Raw genomic sequence first — 16,941 nt, 5'->3', positions numbered from 1 at the left:
CTGGAAGTAACAAATCCTTCACGGCCTGGAAGGCTCTCGACAAGCTGAGAACTAGGGTTTCAAATTGCAAGTACAACCTAGCACGAAGCTGCTACTACGATGGGGCAGCACTAAGTGACTGTGGGAGTGTCCAAATGGACGACCACGCACTGATGTGCTGAAATCTCAGCGCAAACTATTCCCCGCTAGATATAGAACTAGGCAATGATAAGGCCATCTGTGTAGCTGATTACGGGGCAAAACATATTTTATCTTTAAATTTTATTATAGTTGACTTTACTAAATTTTAGTGAATAATGTTCTGGACGCGGAAAACAAATAAGCTCAATTTCAGAATTCATCAACCATAGTGACCGGTAAATGGTGTTGTGTTATTCTCTCGGCAACCCACAAGTTTTCACTGGGCGGCACATCTGAAGGTCGTTTGCTGGCCAAAGTGAAAGGTGTCAATCAATCCTGCTCTCATATAAATTTGGTGCCCTTACCAAGTTTGGCAGAGTATCTTTCTCTGCCTGAATGTGTTCTAATTTTCCATGCTCTTATTTTCCGTACCAAGCAGAAAGATCGCGCTGGGAACCTGATATTGTGTGCCTCTGTTCGTACCTTAATTAGAATTGACAGTCAGTACAACACGTACCTATTATCGTCTGCTCCAGAAATGGATGATCTCACATTTTTAATGAATGTGGGTGTATTAACAAATGCAGACAGATTCAGGTCGAAGCTCTTGGTTTGACTAGCGTAGTGGCCTGGAATGGTAGCTGGACGGTATTTTCGAAGCCAGCTCCAGTCATGATATTATAGCGCGACAAGCAGTTTGGGGACTTGTTGGTATGCTCCCACCAAATTTTAGCGCTCTCCGAATGTGGAGGAGAGGCAGCTGAAGTTCTGGAGAGAAATAAACAGGAAGATGCTTCATGATCTAGTAAGTAATGATTTTGGATGGAAGTTAGTTTCAGTTCCGAGTTTGGTTTTTCTGTAATGATAAAATCCATCGATAGAAGCAGTACGGAATTCTCGATGTGACGATTTCAGTATAGTTTTACGTAAACTATGATTTATCTGAATTCGGTGTTTGATCGATCATGAAGCACTTCATGTAATTGCACCCAGTTGCTGGTCATGATTCTTTTCACTGTAAGTCAGGGGCCGGCTTTTGGAAAGTGGTGAACTTTGCTTTCGAATGTTTGTGTGTGATAAGGATGAGAAAAACTGGTGGGTTAAAACCATTACAGGTATTTTAGTTCTGAGTAACCGGTATTTTCGGTATTTATTTGGTCTCGGTTCTTAATAAAAATAATTTAAGAAACTTATAAATGTTCAATATGTAGCCACATTTTAAAATTTATTTTTGACGTGAATGTAAAATGACGCTTTCCATATCCTTACGATTTATCGTGCAAATGATCCAAGGAGCATGAAACTACGTAACTAACTAGCGGTACTCCATGTGATATGAGCTTCTTCAAATTGATAATAGCAATTTGTAGCAAACAGTATTACAATACGCTACTTGCATTACAGTTCAGTTAAAATGCATGTTATGTCATCGATACTCCAGCAGTTCATCTCTCACTGGAAAGGTTCTATGTAGTATAATGTCATCAAGTAAATTGTGGAACCTTATTCGATATGGTACACAAAACATTTGACTGCTTTATTAGAAACCTTTAACTCAATGATAATTGTGGAACATAGTTTTTAGGGACAAAAAATGTACAAAAGCAGAAACCTCAACCCCAACTATCGACATGTGGGGTGAAAAAGTGTGATCATAATAATAAATGGATGGAATTCTAATAGAGAAATAAAATAACGACTAGTTGTTGTCAGAGGCAAAGGGAAAGGCCAAAATGATATCACACGTGTAACAGACCAATTTCACATTTCAGAGAAAGAAATACAATAAATGATGACACATTATTATATCAAGATCAAAGTAACTATTGTAATCAATATTTATGGAGCTATTTTTACGTGAAAACTTCTGTTCGTTCATCGGTTGGACTTTATTCTGCGGCGAAACGCCGTAAGATTTGAAATGCTAATACCTACAAGACTAATAATGCATAGCCAATGGTTGAGTCCACAACAGGTAGATCACATCGGTATGTGTTCGTCGTGCAGTTTTTGACCTTTCAGTGACGTCATCGTACCATTATAGGCACATGCGTGTGACTGTTACGAATTATCTTTGTGTAACGTTATAAACTGGTGTAGCGTGGAAACGCATTTAGCTAGGAACTGTTTTGGGTGTCATTGTGAAAGGCTTGCTGAGCTCTATTACGATACAAAGCGAGACAATAAAAATATTCGCCGAAATATAAGTGAAAATTTGTTAAATTGAAAATTACAAAATAATGAAAGACGTCGCCTCATACCACTCATAAACATGCCCGAAGGTGTGGAAAACACAAGTCAGAGGAAAACCTGCGTCAAAAGAAATGCTGAAAGCCTAAAAAGCCGAGTGCCGAATGAATGCGGGAACTATGGCAGCGTCGAAAAGGAAATGAAGAAGCGGTGTCCCGCTGGTCATACATCGGACAGCGACTACACAGGTTTCTGATTTGTCTGTTCTGTAATTATTAATACTACTCTGTGTCACCATTACGTTAAAGAAATTTATAATTCAGTTACATATTAATATGAAGCACTTGTTATGATTTTATCCCGGCATGGACCCGAACTGTGCACAGATATTTTACTCTCAGAAGGCAGGTGGAACCAATTAATATTATGACCTGCTGAAGATGTCACAGGAAATGTGACCTAAAAGTTTGTATTCACAAATGGAGAGAAACACTCCACAGAATTATTTGTTTCAAGACACTGAACGAACATAATATTTAGTTTAACGGCAAATCAAGTAGCTATAGGTTAGTAAATTTATACTTATGTGGCTAATCAGCTTCTGCCGAGAGTTATTGTTTACCATTCCTCCATACTAGGTTTCTCAAATCTCATGGACCTCTGGCTCCTTAGGAAACAGAGAAAAAAAAAAAAAAAAGAAAAATAAATGTGATGTCAGCTACTCGCCGTTTCTACAATTAATTGCGTTACACATATAACCATTTGTAAAAACTACACTGTCCAGTCTCATTGATGTGATCACCTGCCACAAGCCTTAATAATGAGCTTTTGCACCGCAGACCGCTGGAGACGTGCAGGAATAGAGCCGGTGAGGTTCTGGAAGGTACCGACAGCGATGTGGAGCCATGCCGACTCCAGTGTCTTGGCCAGCTCCGTCAGGTTTCTCGTTTGAGGATCCGTATGGTCAACAGCCTGATTGAAGTGGTCCCACTGATGCTCGATTCGTTTTTTAAGCCCAGGTAGTCAGCAGAGGGGTAACGAAAACTTACCCTCGTGTTCTTCCAACCATGCAAATACAAAGCGAGCTGCGTGACACGGCCGGCCGCTGTGGCCGAGCGGTTGTAGGTGCTTCAGTCCGGAACCACGATGCTGCTACGGTCGCAGGTTCGAATCTTGCCTCGGGCATGGATGTGTGTGTTGTTCTTAGGTTAGTTAGGTTTAAGTAGTTCTAAGTCTAGGGGACGGATGACGTCAGATGCTAAGTCTCATAGTGCTCAGAGGCATTTGAAACATTTTTTGCATGACACGTTGCAGTGTCCTCTACGTAAATACCATCGTGGTGAGGAAAAATAAATTGCATGTAGCGGAGGACATGGTCCCCAATGATAGTTGCATACTTGTGTTGATCCATTGTGGATTTCAGAATGATAATACCACCAAGGAAATACCATAAAAAAGTTCTCCAGACCATTATGCTCCATCCTTCGGCCTGGACCCTTCCGACGATTATTGCAGGATATCAAGCCATACACGCCAACAGCCACCTGTCCGATGGAGCATACAACGTGATTATCATCTGCCGCCTTTTAGTGGACGCCCAGTGGCGGTATTGGCGTGCAAATTCCAGCCTTCGCCGCCAATGAACAGCAGTCAGTGTGAGTGCATGAGCCAGACGCCTGCTGTGGAGGCCCATACGCAGCAACGTTCGCTGAACGACCGCTGAGAAGGTACTGTTGGTAGCCCCTTGGTTCATCTGGGTGTCGGAAACCGCTCCATTGCGCGGCATACATGGTTGAGCATGGCGGTGGCGGTGCTGCGCCGCGTGCATCGCAAGACAGGCGCCACCGAGGGGACCCTCGTGGAACAGCTAACAGTACGAGGAATCTGATTTTTGACGGCGAGCATCTACCGTGGTTAGACTCCAGTGATGGAAGCGGCCGTTGGATTTAACTGGACGCCGTGGCTGCCGTGGTGGACGCCAACAACAAGGAAGAGGGTGTTGGCCGGAGACTTACGATACGGCGAGACTGGGTGCAGTTTGCTTCAGGGCTAGCAAAAGCAGAACCTGGAGACAGTGGAACTGGCTGAGTGAGTGAGTTACTAGACATGGCTGTTCTCTGGTGTTGAAAGTCTGCAGCTGTTATTAAGTGGTATGTCATTTGGTTCAAATGGCTCTGAGCACTAGTGGACTTAACATCTATGGTCATCAGTCCCCTAGAACTTAGAACTACTTAAACCTAACTAACCTAAGGACAGCACACAACACCCACTCATCACGAGGCAGAGAAAATCCCTGACCCCGCCGGGAATCGAACTCGGGAACCCGGGCGTGGGAAGCGAGAACGCTACCGCACGACCACGAGCTGCGGACTATGTCATTTGGTTTTGGATTTGATGTCATTTTTCGTTATGTTCTATGCAATCAACCCATTCCTTATTTAACTGTCATGTTGCAGTTGCTGCTTATTTGGACTGTATTGTTATTATAAAAATTCTCTTAAAGATTTGAAGTAGAATTTGCTCCTTGTGTAATGATATTGTGTGTAACTTTTAGTATGTATGTAAGTTAAATCTTTTTTTATTACGAAGCAGCGTGATACTTCATCTGTTTTCACTGTAGTCGAATTTCATTCTGTTGTGTGAGTATTTTTGAGCTGAGTAAATTCTTCTTGTTGAGTAGCTACAAAGCTGATTTGTTGGCCCGTACTGTGTTTTGGTCTGGAAAACGCAATTGTCTTCTAAATTTCTAAATTATGCTATTTCTATGAGAAAATAAATATTTAGAACTTGTTTAAATGAAATAAAAATTATTTTAGCAAGGAGCAAGAACCACTCACATCTCAACCCAGTCCTGCCACTCCCTCTAGCGCCACATGCTCAACAGTTGCACTTCGCTTCGCTCGTACACATCGCCATAGCCGTCGTTCACCACTGCCATGTATGACCCACGGCGCACCACAATTACCATGGCGCCGGTTTTGAATACCGCCATTTTGCCATACGGGGTGTAGTTTAACCATGGTAGAACGCGAATAGTCTACAATGCTTCCGCCCTTGGCCTGAAAGTCAGTGAGCATGCCCTTTTGGACGTCAGATAAATCGCTTCGTTTCGGCGTTGTACGAGTGCTCTGTTTCCGCATCCCCATGACACTCTTTATAATGTCTCCACTGCTAGTGATGCCACCTACGCTTTGTGAGTAGTTACTGCACGTTAACGTCGAACTTAGTGTGTGGCCCCATTAATGTGACTATAGACGGTGTATAAAGGCGATACGGTCTGCGCTCATAGTTGTCATACGGCATGCACAGAAAGAAAGCAGGTTACCTGCATAGCGGAACCAGCGTGAATCGGCTTGAAACTGCGCCGAGAATATCCCAATGTTATGAAATGGGGCAGCAAACAATGACAGCCGGAATGGCGGCGCTGAATGGTGCGGACCAGCGCCCGCCTGCGAGCCGGAAAGTGCGAGATACTGAATGCCAGCAACAGCGGCGCTGGTGGATGACGCGCCGAGCTAGCAAAATAGAGGCGCTCGCCCAACAGTCTTAGAGAAACTGTGTAGTAAAAAAAAAAGATTATTACGTTACTTGCAACTTTATATGTCAGCTTCATGGTGAAGTGTCCACATTTTGTTAATGGTAATAGTTTTTGTGATATTTTGTATTTAAGTAAGACACTGCGAAAAATTCGAAAATTTTGCATTGGAGAATATGGGTCGCAATGATTTGGCGTTTCGTGCGTGTTAGAGCACACATATCTGCATATTAAATGTAGCTAACGTATCGAGTTTGTTTTGGACTTGGGAGGAAATCTCTGTCTCCTATTTCCAGAAAAATGATTTTGTGTAGTGCACTCAGTTCAGATCGCACGTGCCAGTGACAAAAGCCAGAATTGAAATATCCATAACATCCCTCGTACCTCATAAAGGGTCGAGGTAACGAAACGAGATTGTGGCAAACGATAGCATGCAAAGATGATTGTGTATTACCATAGTATTAACATGCAGAGCTTTCTTATATACAGCGTTATGCAGTAACTACAGACTTTTTCAACGGAATAACGCGGTTTTTTGAAGGAACCGGTGACTGGTGAAATGACCGTTAGTGTGGATTTGCGACAGCATAAGCTAGTTAAATGACCATTAATATGGCTTTGCAACAACATAAGTGGAGAAATTACACTTTTTTTTATATTGAGGATGTGACTATTCATATGCTATTGATCTGACATGCCCTCAGTTAATAAATTACTGTTTCAGGGGGTTTGAGTTGTAAGGATTCTGCTGAAATTTCAATAAAAGAATTGCTTTATTTTCTCCTGACTTGTTAAACTTTCATCTTTGAGAAAAGCGTCGTCAGTAGCGATTTATGACAAAAAGCGTGTGTTTTTATTGCTTCGAATTTAAAATTTGCTTCTTTTGCGAAAACACAGTGGAGTTCACACAAAATCACCTCACTAACATGTTAACGCTGTTGCAATCGCAGGAGAATCCTGCAACTGTGGTTTATTAAACAAGTAATTGAGGACGAGTCAGGTCAGCAGCTTAGGGAAAAGTACATCCACTGTATAAAAATCAAAACTTAAACCGTCTCGTGTATTGACATGTTTAAAGAAATCCTAACTAGCATAAATCATGTGCTCTTCCCACCAGGAAAGGCAGTGCAAAATAAAGTGAGCAGTGCTGGAAATACATGATCAGATTATTGTGAGAATGACAAGTGCGTGAATAAGAACTACCGCACAATCTTGTTCTTGTGTTTTTAAAGCAACAATATCGTAATAAATACATTTACCCTCACAGTGTAGCTTCATAACAAACTATATTTGCATTCATGCCTATAAATATTAACTTTTCCCAATTTCTGCTGTTTTTTTTTTTTTTTTTTTTTTTTTTTTTTTTTTTTTTTTTTTTGCGAAATCAGCAAAATTTAACGTGGCTGCTAGAAATATGTATGCGTTATTCAGAACTCGTCGTTGGCGACACTTCCGTGAAGAAAAAAAAAGTTTAACGAGTCACATGAAAATTAATCTCCAATCGTGTTGCAATTTCAAGCAAATCCTGTGACCCAGTGTACTTGTATGTCTAATAATAAACACTTGGGACTGATACTTACCAAAGGATTTTTTTCTGCACAACAGTTATCTCTGAAACATGAAAAAGTAAGCAAATAGCGTACCATATTTCCATTTCTATCCCTGCACACAGTGAGGGATTGAATCTTTTAACTACAAGTACCTTTTGATTTATGAATGATACTGACTTTGACGAATAGTTGGCATGATTCTGCAAGTCGTCAGTGTTCACAACTTCAGAGTTATGAAAGAGTTTTATTGTATCAATTGTATTACAGAGCAAAAATGCAGCATCGTTCTATTATACTTTATGATCCACTTTTGACTACTCATTAATGTGAAAAATAATTAAAAAGATATATAATTTATCATTAACACATGGAAAGATAATTAAGGTGAAGAAATTCACCACTTCACTCTGAACGGGAGCAGGAACAAATAGATGGTATACTATTTGTTGTGAATTATTTTCATATTTTTCAGCTCATTAAAGTGCAGCAAGAAAATCCTTTGGTAAGTTTCCATTCCCGTCGTTCACCATTAATACATGATGGACTATAGGAACCCACCAAAACTGTAACAGAATTAGTGATTTATTTTTGGTGGATTGCTAACCTTTCCCATTTGAACAACCATATCAGTAATTTGTAACGTCTACATTTCTGTTGTTCTTAGTATAAGTTAGTTTAAGTAGTGTGTAAGTCTGGGGACCGATGACCTCAGCAGTTCGGTCCCTTAGGAATTCACACACATTGGAACATTTGAACATTTCTGTGGCTAACGAGTTTAATTTTACTTCATTTGTCAAAACACAGTACAGTCTGCACACATACACCTAACTAACATACTGTGCAGTAGCTGCTGCGTTGGACCCCTGAAACATAGTATCTTATTAAACAAGCAATTAGCAACCAGAGCGGTCAACAGCTTTTGGAACACCTCGTTGTATCAGTTTGCAATAATGCAAGGAAAGACTTTTCATATTCGTTTTCGTAGTACCAAATTCCTTTTTCACTCTTGAGAAATTACAGAACTGCACTGCAAACTGAAAATAAAAACTCTGGCTTGTGCTATATTGCCATGGATAAGAAATTTATGAGATATGAGGGATGTTATGAATATTTCATTCTGAATTTATCGGTGTGCGGTCGGAACTGAGTACGCAATGTAAAAGCCATATTCTCGAGACTGGAGATAGATAAGACCTCTTCTCAGTACTAACGAAAAAAAAGTTAGCTAAATTTCATACACAGCAATGTATGCTACAATATGCAACAAATACGAAATAACAGCGATTCCTACTTTTCATTGCAAACTTTTCAAATTTCGCGGAGTATGTTACTTAAATGTCAGATACCACAATAAGTATAACCATTATCGAAATTATTGGCACTTCGCCATTAAGATGACTTACACTGAAATGCCAAAGAAACTGGTATAGGCATGCGCACTGAAATACAGAGATATATAAAAAGGCAGAATACGGCACCGCTGTCGGCAAAGCCTATAAAAGACAACAAGTGCCTGGCGCAGTTGATAGATCGGTTACTGCTGCTACAGTGGCAGGTTGTCAAGATTTACGTGAGTTTGAACGTGGTGTTATAGTCGGCGCACGAGCGATGGGACACAGCATCACGTCCGACCATTTCACGAGTGTACCGAGAATATCAGGAATCCGGTAAAACATCAAATCTCCGCAATCGCTACGGCCGGAAAAAAATCCTGCAAGGACAGGACCAACGACGACTAAAGACAATCGTTCAACGTGACAGAAGTGCAACACTTCCAAAAATTGCTGCAGATTTAAATGCTGGGCCATCAACAAGTGTCAGCGTGCGAACTATTCAACGAAACATCACCCGTTTGGGCTTGATGACTGTACGAGACAAAGCTTTACCCTCACCTTCATCCGTCAACACCGACATTGGATTGTTGATGACTGGAAACATGTTGCGTGGTCGGACGAGTCTCGCTTAAAACTGTCCCGAGCGGGTTTGACGTGTACGGGTATGGAGACAACCTCATGAATCCATGGACCCTGCATGTCAGCAGGGAACTGGTCAGGGTGGTGGAGTCCCTGTAATGGTGTGGCTTGTGCAGTTGGAGTGATATGGGACCCCTGATTACGTCTAGATACGACTCTGACAGGTGACACGTACGTAAGCATCCTGCATCCATTCATGTCCATTGTGCATTCCCACGGACTTGGACAATTCCAGCAAGACAATGCACACTCCACACGCCCAGAATTGCTACGGAGTGGCTCCAGGAACATCCTTCTGAGTTGAAACACTTCCGCTAGTCATCTAATTCCCCAGACGTGAACATTATTGAGCATAGTTGGGTTGTCTTGCAACGTGCTGTTCAGAAGAAATATCCAACCCCTCGTACTCTTACGGATTTATGGAGAGCCGTGTAGGATTCATGATGTCAGTTCCTTCCAGCATATTTCAGACATTAGTTGAGGTCATGCCAAGTCGTGTTGCAGCACTTCTGCGTGCTCGCGAGAGCCGTATACGATATTAGGCAGGTGTACCAGTTCCTTTGGCTCTTCAGTGTATGAAGATACAAGTAATGCAACAATAAATTTTTTTATCGAATAGCTTCTGTAAAATTGCAAGAAAAAGCTGCAGAGCCAATGGTGTGTGCGCCATGTTCTGTTTGTAATGGTATTTCTGCACTTGGGCTACCAGGAAACGAGTGTTCTCTGTGTGCAGTCGTAGGCGTGTGTACCTGCGCTGGACTGCACGAGGATTCGGCATATTGGGTACTGGCTTTTGGGTTGCGTTTCCACACTTACTCAACAGTTCAGCTTGCTGGCTGCGAGGTGCACTGTTGTTGCAATGGATAACAAAAACAAGCACGATTGTTGTGGCTGTATGAGCATGGTTAGACTAAGTCGGTAATGAGGCGTCTGATGGGTTATCAGAAGAGGCGTGATTTCTGTTATGTAAGGAGGCGGCAGCCACATACAGCTGTGTTTCCAATTGCACTGGTAACCAGATATTGAGTGGGTATCTCGAAGTGGTTTTCCCAGCACCGCAGATGACCGATGGTCACATGGGCTACACCAACGGCAGGTGCTGGCTGAATCCAAGGGAGAGGGGGAAGAGGTGGTCATTTGTGTCAGGAATCCTCCAACCACTTTTTAGTAGATTATATTATTATTATATAGTAGATTATATTATTATTATATTATATTATTATTATATAGTAGATTATATTTTTAAACTAGCGACATTCTCTAGCTTCGCACGGGCAACATTAGTTATGTACATCAGATGACTTGTCTTGTGTACCGATTACAAGTTATAGACATAAATCATCCTCGTGAGTCACTCTACCTATTAGTGAAAACCGTATCAAAATCACTACTACGTTTCGCGACATATAGACAGACATTATTTTATACATAGGGAATTTTGGACAGTAAGTTACGCTCGTCGTCCCGCCCTAAGACCACTGAGCAACAAGAGTGGTGAGTTTTCGGAAGAGAGTGCATATTCCAGATTTCTTGCAGACACAGTTCTTCTGCGGTACGGATAACAGTTGCATCACAGTGGGGGTGTGCAAAGGCACGACAAATTTATAGCGCGAAAGACGTCTAAATTGCACACAGATCCACTGAGAAATTCTGGTGGTACGTGGACCAAATGCAAAGTGGTATCGACCCGGAGTGAAATTGGCTTTTGGGCTGCTTGACCAAGGCCGGACAGGCGTGATCGATGCTGATCAAGAAGTCCAGATATTGCATCATGCGATTTCCATCTTTCCGGCAAGCTGAAACAACGTCGGGGCGATATGGATTTTTCAATAATGAGTACGTTCACACAGATATTCTCGAATGGATCTGTGACAAGGAGCGGATTTCTATCGCCGAGGAAATGAAAAATGGTTGGTTCAAATGGCTCTGAGCACTATGGGACTCAATTGCTGAGGTCACAAGTCCCATAGAACTTAGAACTACTTAAACCTAACTAACCTAAGGACATCACACACATCCATGCCCGAGGCAGGATTCGGACCTGCGGCCGTAGCGGTCGCGCGGTTCCAGACTGTAGCGTCTAGAACCGCTCGGCCACTACGTCCGGCGAAATGAAAAAAGATATAGAACGTTTCAAACGTTTTTTTACAGAGTCGTGGTGGCTACATAGAAAAATAGTGTCATGTATGTGTGTCATTTTGAAATGTAGGACAGCATTCAATAAAAATTTTTTTGTCTGTCATAACATAGTGTAACTTACGTTTTGAAGTCCCCTTGAAATAGGTATAGATGCATCAAGTTTCAGATTTCACAGCTAACTTCTGGAGACTAAACTTGAGTGACAAACTAAAAGACTCGAAAACGGGAAGAAATGCTAAACCTTGCAATGTACTTTTAACACACGATACTTTTCATTTGCTCTTGTGAGTGGGGTTGCGGTTACACAGAACATTCCAAGGTAGAAATGATACATATACGAAAGCGAACCGTACGGTATCTGTATATACATCATTAATGTGCAATTCAGGATTAAGTGCCTGGCAGAGGGTTCATGGAAGCACGTTCAAGTTACTTCTCCACCATTCCAGTCTCGAAAAGCGCGCATGAAAAACTAATACGTAAATCTTTCCGTGCGAGCCCTGATTTCTGTTATGTTATTATGACGATCATTCCTCCCGTATGTAGGGGGACGGCAACATAATATTTTCACACTGAGGAGAAAGTTCGTGATTTAAATTTCGTCCGAAGATCATACCGCAGCGAAAAACGCCTTTGCTTTAAGGATTGTGACCCCAACTGGTGTATCATACCCGTTGCACTCTCTCTCCTATTTCGTAATAATACGAAACGAGCAGCCCTTCTCTGAACTTTAGCGATGTCTTCCGTCAATCCTATTTCGTAAGGATCCCATGCAGCGCAGCAGTGGTCTAGCAGAGGGCGAACAATTGTAGTGCAGGCACTGTCTTCAGATCTGTTACATTATCTAAGTGTTCTGCCAGTAAATAGCCGTCTTTGGTTTGCTTTCTCCATAACATTACCTACGTGGTCGTCCCAACGTAAGTTATTTGTAATCCCTAAGTATTTAGCTGAGCTTACAGCCTTTAGATTTGTGTGATTTATCGTCTAACCGAAGTTTAGCGGATTCCTTTTAGCACTGATGTGGATGACTTCACACTTATCATTATTTCAAGTCAATTACCAATTTTTGAACCATACAGATAGCTTGCCCAAATGATTCTGCAATTCGTTTTGATCATCAAATGACTTTACAAGACTGTAAGTAGCAGCATCATCTGCAAACAATCTAAGAGGGCTAATAGGAGTAGTCAGATTGTCTCCTAAATCGTTTATGCAGATCGGAAACAGCAGAGAACCTATAGCACTTATTTGGGCAACGCCAGATATTATTTCTGTTTTACTCGATGGCTTTCCGTCAGTTATTACGAACTATGACCTTTCTGACAGGAAATAACGAATTCAGTCCACAGCTGAGACGGTACTCCATAGGCAGGCAGTTTGGTTAGAAGTCGCTTGTGAGGCAAGGATCTTTCTAAGAGCAAGCGGTTGTATATGATTGCTAAGTATGGAGCTATTGTATCAGCGTACTATGAAGGAAACCTGACTGATATACAATCTGAACCGGAGGCCTTGTGTTTATTAAGTGTTTTAAGCTGTTTCCCTACATCGAGGATATCTACGTCTAAGTTCCTCGTGTTGACAGTCGTTCTTGATTCAAATTCTGGGCTATTTACTTCGTCTTCTTTTGCGAAGGAACTTTGGAAAACCGTATTTAGCAATTCTGCTGTAGTGGCACTGTCATCTACAATATCACCATTGTTATGGCGCAGTGAAGGTATTGGTTGTGTCCTGTCACCACTGGTGCACTTTACATACGACTACAATCTCTTCGGGTTTTCTGCCAGATTTCGAGACAGTTCCGTTGTGTCAGCAATAAATCCAACATGGTTCGAAAAACCTAACGTAGAACCAGCATACTCTAGGAAGTTAAGTAAGGAAAGGTCCTCAACTAAAAAAAAAAAGGGCTAGTGTTCACAGTCGGAGTGCCTATTGAAGTTCTGATAATTGTAGATGCACACTTCGATTTTATATTCTGTAGATAATGTTGTTACCAAAGTTGTGAGAGTTTTCTGCAATAATGGTTATTAAATTAAACGTGTGATAGGTGAAATTTTCAAATTTTTGGGCTTACGCTTTTCAAAGGCTGTATTTGCTTGAACTGTAATTTCTTGACCGTTATGCTTAGGCAGTGTGGAATTCACTGAAGAGAACAAATTACTATTATCACATTAAAATATTAATTTATATTTGTAATGAAACAGTTTATTACTATTATAAAAACGTAAAGTCTGTGGCACAAGCCTGTGGCTAAGCTATCGCTCTGACTGCAGGTAGGGTCAGGCAAAATTTCCTTTCCGCGATACTAGCAGGAGGATAGTGGCGAGTTCCTCGTTTGGTCGTCCTTTACCCCCGGGAAAGATCCCCACTTCTTGTTTGATAGCAGGTTGACAAGGGGATCTCGATTGCTCTGTTATCACTGATTTCGCCCAGATTTACGGTATGTGCAGGCGTTGGCCAGAAATGAAAATGTTAGAAGTTGGAGTTCCAGATGGCCAAGCGGTTAGAAAAAATAGCCTTGTTGGCGCTGGTCGGCCCAGGCATGAGCCATCTATGTTACCATACTTTCCAAGCAGCGGTTGGCGCAGCAGAAAGATTACCGAACGGTAATGCGAGGGTCGTGGGTTCGAGTTCTCACGTGGAAACTTCTTTATTTTTTATTTTGAATTTTTATATTACTTATGCTGTGGAAAAACTGGAATAAAACTCAATATATTGTGTTTATTATTATTTTCATGAAAGGCATGAAAACGAAACGTAAACGAAGATTTGGGCTTGGAAGTAAATTTCGACGAGGACTCTGTAAATAAAATTTTGAGAAGAGATTGTAATTAAAGCGTACAGAGCTTCGTATTCCGTTAGTTTCATTTTCATTTTGACCTTGGAGAAGACTGCATCAAAATAAATTCCGTTGTACATCGGCAGCTATCCAAGCAATTATTTGGAGAAACGATACGTTACACGTGATTTGCTGCCAAACTGTGTGATGAGAGAGAACCTCTCACGAATATAAGCCAAGTTTGTTTCTCTATGATAACTTTAAAACAACCATGTAACTGTAAAAATTGCGGCGTTCATAGCGTGCGCAAGATGCCACTCCTGTTTCTACTATGAATATCACCCTAGAACATGTAAACCATCAACTGTAAAATAATAAAAGTATCTAACTTGATGTACGACGTCCTCATACACACACATTACGATCCATTCCTGGAAATTTATTTGCAGCCCCAAATTTCCTTTACTTTTCCTCTTATTGCATCTTATGAAAATATTAATAAATACAATATATTGAGCATTATTTCGGTTTACTTGACAGTGTAAACAATGTGAAAAACCCAATTAAGGAAGCGATTCCACAACTCTTGGATTACCATCTTTCCACTGCCCCAACCGCAGCCTGAAACTGCGCGGACTTAAATGGCTCATGCCTCGCTCGACCCGTGCCAAAGACACCATTTTTTCGAAACGCTGGCCATATGAAGCTCTCAGTTTTGTCACTCTCATTTCTGGCACAGTCCTATGTATACCATAAATTTGGACGAAATCAGTCTTGACGAGTAGGCAAGCCGTTGTGGAGATTTAGTTACTAGAACAACGGGAAATCCAAGGACATCAAAATAAGCGCTTCATCGGATAAAATCTGCATCGTCTTTTCTACTTGTGGAAACGAAAAAGGTATGAACTACGTTTGCGACATGTCAGCTCCAGGTCACTTTGTGGTCTACTGGTTGTTTTGCAAGATAACGCAAACAAAACATTATTACAAAAATGTCTTTTATATCTCTCTATCCTCTTATCAAAAAGATGCGCACACTGATGCATATTCTTGAATATGGTATAGTACTGCGGCGAAATACCATACTATGAAATGAGCTTCATAAGATAGAACAAAAACACGTAACAGGAAGTACAGAAATAGTAAAATAATGATCAACGAAAACTGTTAGATTCTTTTGCTGACTCAGGTACGAAATTTCGATGTAAAATATGGGTAGAAGAGTATTTAATGTTCTGTATCTGCGCACGAAGAGCAACATCATAGGTTCGAACATTAATAAATGGGTTGGAAGATAAGTGAAAATCGTAACAGATACATATGCGTCTGTCTTGTACTTATAGTTCTGAAACTGAATTTATAACACAATCGCAGGAATTTGTAATCAAAGACCCACTAACGATCTCGTTTAGGAGCTAATACAAGTGTGTGTGTACACAAAATAGGGTAAATGATCATGTGTTCCAAAAAGCGTGATCTCAAATCTAAACAACGTGTAGCAGAACTTTTTTTATTTGAATCGTTTGTGTACTTTTGACAATCATCAGCAGAATCAACATTGCATACAGGGGAATGTAATTAAGACATAGATCGCATTTTTTCTTCGATTTATGTATTACAGTGCAGTGCTGTATATGGTGCCCCAGGAGGAATGGTTAATATTCAGAGATGTGACAGGAACGATAATTCGAAGCAAAAAAAGTCCATAAACATGGACTCTAAAACGAATATTTTAAGCGCTATGAGCACATCCCCATCTTCGATACTGTGAAATAAATCTCTTTTACTGCAAGCTTTTTGCTTTTCATATGCACGAAAACAAGAAAAAATGTCCAGTAAACATGGGCTCTGAAGAGCATACCTGAAGGTCTATGAAAACTTGTTTATCTTCGCTACTATGAAACACATGTTACGGAAAAAGTGCTCTTAGCTCTAAAGGTATGCATTTTAGAGCTCATATTTACTAGATAATTTTTTTCTCGGTTTGGTCCATACTGCTTCCTCCCTCCAAAACATGACAAGCAAAGAGCTTGCAGCAGAGGAGATTTGTTTCACACTATCGAAGAAGAAAAGTGCTCATAGATATTAAGGTATGCATTTTAGAGCCCACATTTACTAGACTCTTTTGCTTCGAATGATCGTTCCTGTCATATGCCTCAATATTGACTACTCCTCCTGGGACACCCTGCATCTCATAAGTGGTCACAGCTGGTAGCAAAAGGAGAGTTCTGAGAGCGGTATCGCTGTCTGTTCTTTATCGGTGTCAGGTACTGCGGGGCACGCGCACGTACACTACCTTGCGGACGCCAGCAATGACCCTGGAGAGGACGCGTAGGCGCCGTACAGTGGCTGCGTCTGCCGCCATGGCGGTCCCACGAAAAACTGGAAACAGCCGCGGCCGGGCTGATAAGCGAGCTGGGTTCAGAGTCCCGCCAGAGCGAGGTCACGCTGGTCTTCTCTGCGGCTACGTCAGAGAGCTGCCTCTATCATTGTTGCGCTTATCGGGCTGGGTTCTTTCCCTTGAAGACAAACAAGACGAGGCAAGCCATAAAGAATGCGCATAAGATACAGGCATAATTTCGGTGTGTACCTGGAGAAACTGAGGTAGTCGTGCTACTCGTACCGTTAAATATTAATTATTTAACCTCTTTTTGAGGG

General features: G+C 41.4%; 1 protein-coding gene across 1 annotated transcript in view; it reads right to left on the bottom strand.

Moving 5' to 3' along the window:
• LOC126094947 (malate synthase-like) overlaps positions 1 to 16,670 on the bottom strand; it is a 115,485-nt gene extending 98,815 nt beyond the window's left edge. Inside the window, exon 1 of the mRNA XM_049909599.1 lies at positions 16,580 to 16,670. Within this exon, the coding sequence (XP_049765556.1) occupies positions 16,580 to 16,648 (69 nt within the window). The 5' untranslated portion in view covers positions 16,649 to 16,670. The remainder of the gene's footprint in view (positions 1 to 16,579) is intronic.
• Between the last annotated feature and the right edge of the window lie 271 nt (positions 16,671 to 16,941).

Source organism: Schistocerca cancellata, chromosome 8, assembly GCF_023864275.1.
Source record: "Schistocerca cancellata isolate TAMUIC-IGC-003103 chromosome 8, iqSchCanc2.1, whole genome shotgun sequence".
Taxonomy (NCBI): Eukaryota; Metazoa; Arthropoda; class Insecta; order Orthoptera; family Acrididae; genus Schistocerca; species Schistocerca cancellata.
This window is presented reverse-complemented; position numbering and strand designations above follow the sequence as displayed.